The following is a 6,000-nucleotide window of genomic DNA, read 5'->3' as shown; positions in this document are numbered from 1 at the left end:
CCAGTTGTGCACATAATCAGTCACCACCTGCCTGAACACCAAGTATCAAATACGGTGACACAACTGCACATCACAAAAGTCATTCTGAATGATAATTTTAATGTTTTATTTTGATATAATTTCACATTTTCAGAAAAATTGTTAGAATAGCTCAAATAACTCTCATTGGCTCTTTATCCACATTTGCCAATTACTATTTTCCTCCACTTGCTTTATCATATATTCTTTTTTTCCTTTGTTAACATTTGGTCCCTTTATCCACAAATATTTATTTCCTAAGAACAAGAGGTTTCAGAATAACGAAAATTTGTGTCAAACAATAAGGTTACCGTTAAAACCATCAGAATAAATTTAAAAGTGATAATAAAAATACTTTTCCTTCATTCCTCCAAAGAGAGAAAGTTTTTGCCTTTTTTGCTTATTGTGCTATTCCTAGACCTTGCCACAGAGCCTGGCACATAGTAGGTGCTCACAAAATACCTGTAAATTTCATAATAGGATGCTATGGTACTATACTGACCACAAAACAAACTATTCCTAAAACAAAAAAAAGGCAATAATAACAACATAGTTGGTCATTTCTTTATTATCTATTTGTAATTTGTATGGAACAAAAAGACGGAAAGACTTCAGATGCAAAGGAATTTTGGGAAATTACATTTGTATGATGAGAGAAAACAGATAACCTAAGCAAATGAATCTTTCTGGGTCCCCATCAGGGCTACCACGTGTCCTGCGCCCTCTTCACAGATAGCGGTTTCTGATGTACTCTCGGTACATGTAAGTGTCCTCTTTACCTAGGGGCTGCATGATTCCTTGACTGGCCTGGATGTGGGCTTGGAAGATCTCTGTAGATTTTGTGTCTACCCTTGGGGGTTGAACTTCATAGATGTTGTCTTGTGAGAAAGCAGAAATGGGTGTTCTGTAATAGAAGAAAGAAGACAATTGCATTAAAGAAAGCAAAATGAAAGACCATGGAGAGCTGTGGTCTCAAAAGCATTTGAGAAATGCTGACCTTGAATAATGTGCTTATTATTAAGGAGCCGAGCCTATAGGAATGACCTCTGCAGTGCCTGGTTTCCTCCTCTGCCTGAAGATGTGCTGGACCAGCACCTGCCTGGACACCTTCCCTGACAAAGGGAGGGCAGACTTCTCTGCTGGCAGCCCCATCCTGTTGCCACAAGACTGGGAGCAAGTTTAGGTGGGGGCTGTACCTACATTTTGCTCTTTGTCCTTGGCACATGGTAGGCACACAACACGCAATGGGTTTTTAAAGGAAAAGAGTAGGAATTAGTGAAGTGGGGGTTACTAATAAATTTCTGCCTCCCATGGTTGTTGAATAAATGAGTTTGCTTCAGTAAAGTACTCACTTAGCATAGTGCCTGGCACACCCCAAATGTTAGTAAACATGAACTACTATTAACAATTACAATGTTTAATCTTTTAAAAATATTTTTTAGTTGTAGTTGGACATAATACCTTTATTTTATTCATTCATTTTTATGTGGTCCTGAGGATCAAACCCAGAACCCAGCACCCCGCAAGTACCAGGCAAGCGCTCTACCGCTGAGCCCCAGCCCCAGCCCTTAATATTTAATTTTTTATTGCAATTCTGAAATCCTGAAAGTTTTAACAACCAAGTTACTTTGCCACAAAGCCTAACCCTACTGAAACTCATTGGTGTCACATCCTAACCTAAACTAACAGCATTCTCCCCACTTCATGTGAATATTGGTGTGTTTTATATTAGACATGGCCTCAGATCTTAGTAGGGTGTTATTATGAGGTGCATGTACCAAATTGCTGTGTTATCTAATTCTAAATTCTTATCTGGCCTCAGACTTTTGGGTGAAGAACTATGGATCTGTAATAGGCAGCTTCCTTCCTTTTTTGGGATAATTTGGAAAGCATCTAAGAAACTTTCTTTTGAAAAATATCCCTCTGTTCTCACCCACCCAGGCTTCCATAATGCCTGAAACTTCCATCCATCCCCTGGGGAATGCATGGTCTCTGGAAAGACCTTGTCAAGATGCAGCTAGGTATCTGGCACACCCTCAACTTATCATCATCAGAGCATCCACTTGTTATTACATTCTTAGCTGGGGGCAGGCCCTCAAGGGTTGAACGAACTAACAAGTCAGGTGCAATACAGTGTGAGTTGAGGGATGGGGTGCTTCTCCACACCAGGACACCCAAGATAACAGAGTGAGAAAACCTGGAGAATCTATTTCTGCTGGGCTGGGACCTTAGCCTTGCTCTTCAGCATTTCATTAGAGGAATCCAAAGGCATACTGGATGCAACTGTTTGGTCAGTTGGGACTTCTGATGTTAGGGGAAATTCTCTATAGTCAGAACAGAACTGGATCCTAGAGCTAGCTGGGTCTGTGACATTTTACTGGACACACAAAGGAAGACAAAAAAGGTACAGTAAACCATGTCCTCCCCAAGGGCTCTATCTTCATAGGATGTACCACAATTTAATGTGAGGTTTTCTCATTCTTCCAGAAACCATTAAGGTAGCTCAATGTACTTTGCCTTCATCTAAATTCAGTGCTAACACTATCCTGGGATAATTAGAGACTACATTAATTCACAATGAAATAAAATAAAACTGAAGGTGGAATAGTCTTTCTGGAGGCTAACCTCAATTAATGTTTTCACCTCAAGACAACATATTTCAACTCAAATTTGGTAGGTAGTTTATGAAATCTATGTACTTACATTTTTAAAGCACTCTAATAATTTCACATAATCTTAGAATGCATCTTATTTAAGCAAATGAAAACCAAAGGGTAAAGTGATTTACTTAAAAGTTCCAAAGATAAAAATAAATAAACACCAGAGTTGAAAAAAAAGCCTGAGATGTCTGAATTTCAATTTGTCAGCCTGGCAGGGCTTTTCTTCAAAATGCATAAGAAACAGCTCTTCTAGCATCTGTGGTTGACACTTGATAATGGTGAGTGGTTGGGATAATTAATACATGAACACTTCTTCTCAATTTTCCCTCAGAAAAAAAACAGCAACTCTACAGTCATTTGCATAATTCAAGGTGAGATGCTAGAATTCTTTAATGGTTGATAGTATTCAGGGCCAAACCATTTAACCAGACCCTTCAGAAAGGTGGCTCTATTAGCATTTTCAGAGATTATCATCAAAGCAGCAATCACAGCAACTCCTCCGGAACCACATATCTGCACCTGTCCAGCATCTGCCCCTCCTCAAAGCTCTTTTGCATATATTACTCAAATTTCACATCTACTTTGGAGGCAGGAAGCACAAGGATTATGCTCTTCATTTTATAGATGAGATGCTTAAAGTCTATTTATAAAATGGGACTAATGGCTTCTGTTCTGTCTTTGAAGCCAGATCTTTGCACAAAACAACGTGCACATTGACTAAGATGTTTCAGGCAGGAATCATTAGATATCCACCTCCAATGAATGGATGTTCAAGGATACCTTCTGAGAACTCAAACTTAAATGCTTGGCTGAGAAAGGAAGATTGCTAAGTCACCAAATTGTTACTTTATCTTTCAAGTTACTTTCCCAGACGCCTCAGCTGAACACACATCTGGGCAGGCAGAGGGAGGCACCAGAGCCCAGTAACTGCGAATGGTGCAGCACTGAGTCAAACATAAAGAGGACCATGAGAACCAGCCACTTCCACCCACTGCAGTGGGTTTCTTATTGGTCGGTCCATCAGGAGTCCTCATCCTACTCATCATAAATTGCTTCAATGTCACGTGGAGTAATGAGAAATGATTCCAAACATTGTAAATATGAAGTGTCAAACACTAGCCTTAAGTGGCTTCAGACTGAGTGGTAGGTGGGTTTAGGTTTTGCAATAACACCCCACTATGGCTCTGTGCAGGGAGTGACAAAATGCACCAACTATTCCTTTGGTCCTTTTTATTCTTCTCAATGCAAAGTCTACATTAAACAATAAAACTGTGGAGGCTGAGGCAGGATGATCATGAGTTCAAAGCCAGCCTCGGCAAAAAGCACCTCAGTGAGACCCTGTCTCTAAATAAAATACAAAATGGGGCTGGGGATGTGGCTCAGTGGTTGAGTGCCCCTGAGTTCAATCCCTGATACCAAAAAAAAAAAAAGTAAAACAAAATTGTAATGTTGAAATGTTTACTCCTGGATTTGGGACAGAAAAAAGCTGAAGACATTCCCAATATTATTGGTATAATCAGAAAAAGGAGCAGGAAGTAATGGGTTCACAAAGAAATCTCTTTTTCATCATGAAGTCCATCACAGCGAGTTCTTCATCCTCTTAAAACAGTGGTTCTCAAAGTGTGGTCCTTACACCAGCTACATCAGCATCACCAGGAAATATATCAGAAGTATAAATTCTCAGCTCCCATTCCAGACCTTTGGAGTCAGTCACTGAGGGTGAGGCCCAGTAAAGGTGTTTTAGCGGCCTTCCAACTGATTCGGACACTGGCTAAAGCTTGAGAGCTTCTGGTCTAAGAAAACGACCGCCACCACGGGCTGTACGGATGAGCTATGTCAAACACTAAATGAGCTTTCACTGCGGTCAATGCAGCAGCACTGAACATTTTAAAGCAAGAAACTTCTTTTTAAATAATACCAGAGCCCTACGTTTGGAAGGCAAAATTTAACCCTTAATTGTAAAGATGTGAGCGGCAATATTAGATTTAGCATGCGCTTCCTAGTGAGTAGATACTTGATTTCTCCATTGACTTATGCATTTCCAAGGCGGGAAAGAAACACAATGTCATCCAATATGCACATAAGGGGCTGAAAGCTCTGCCTTGTCTCTGGGGGTATTAGAAAGAGATGGAAGTAAACCCAGTATCACTTCCAACACTCCAAAAACAAATAGTCTTTTTATTAGCTTAGATGGCATCTGTTTCTGTATGAAAAGGCCAGTATTTAAGCATTAAATGATGTGGAAATTGTGAGACTATTTTATTATTCATTCCAGTGGAGAGAGCTGGCTTATTATTGCACTTTCATAGTAAAATAAATTTTAAAAATCCACATTTCTCCCCTAGCCATAAGCAGAGGGAATGTATTTTTTAAACCACTTTTCATAGCCCCCAAAGGGATAAGACCTATTGTCCCTCATTCAAATACCAGCAGTATTTTTGGAGATAAAATATTATAATCGCAACATTGTAGGCTCATTTCCTTTTATCTTCAAAACCTGGTTCCATCTTCAAGGAGAGTTCTGTACTTCCCCTCAAGGAATGTTCCAGTCTTATTTAGAATAATATATTTACCGATTCATTTATGGGCTGTTTAGCACATACTGTTATTGCCTCAAACACGGAGCACTTGGCCTTAACTGTACTTTCCATTCATGGAAGAGAAACACTTCAGGCAGAAATTCATTAGACAAACCAGATGTTTTTAAAGAAAATCTTTGTTGGTGCCCTTTTAAGCTCTTTCTTCAGTGTAGTATTATTCACTTGGCTGGTTATGATATGACCATTTCTGATTATTATCTACCTTCTATTTGGGTACAGAATTAATGTCTGAGTCCTTTATAGTTCCTGTTGATATTTTTTATGACTTGCACATCAAACACATTGGTTTGATAAGAAAATATTTCATTGGTCAAACTGAAGTCCTTTCAAAATTGAGTAATGCCATGATGATTTATGGTTGGTGATTGAAATACTAGAAAATATTTGTATAATTTCAATGATTTTTATAAATGTAATATTTTTCTGTATATTAAAATCTTATATGCTTTTTCTATGACTAGCGTTTTGGCATATATCAAACCCCACTTAGATTTCCAGAAAACTTACAGTTCTGGTTGCTGAATATATTTCCCTTCCCAATGATGCTTTTCTGTGGCTACCAAAACTCTAATTTTTTCTTTCAAGGTTATTATATTCAGATAACTAAATGATTCTTTATTGGTCACAATAGAGTCACAGAATCAAGAGAGTATTATAGCTGAAGAGGATCCTATGGAAGGCTTTGACCTTGACCGACTAGTTCGTTTGCAAATGATGGTCAT

General features: G+C 38.8%; 1 protein-coding gene across 4 annotated transcripts in view; it reads right to left on the bottom strand.

The window, feature by feature from the left end:
• Nucleotides 1-568: 568 nt before the first annotated feature.
• Nucleotides 569-6,000, bottom strand: part of Fig4 (FIG4 phosphoinositide 5-phosphatase) — a 108,592-nt gene continuing 103,160 nt past the window's right edge. For all 4 annotated transcript variants that reach the window (XM_015500098.2, XM_015500113.2, XM_048787622.1 and 1 more), the window contains one exon: nt 569-922. In XM_015500098.2, coding sequence (XP_015355584.1) covers nt 745-922 — 178 coding nt within the window. In that variant the 3' untranslated portion in view covers nt 569-744. The remainder of the gene's footprint in view (nt 923-6,000) is intronic.

Source organism: Marmota marmota, unplaced genomic scaffold (assembly GCF_001458135.2).
Source record: "Marmota marmota marmota unplaced genomic scaffold, marMar, whole genome shotgun sequence".
Classification (NCBI taxonomy): Eukaryota; Metazoa; Chordata; class Mammalia; order Rodentia; family Sciuridae; genus Marmota; species Marmota marmota.
This window is presented reverse-complemented; position numbering and strand designations above follow the sequence as displayed.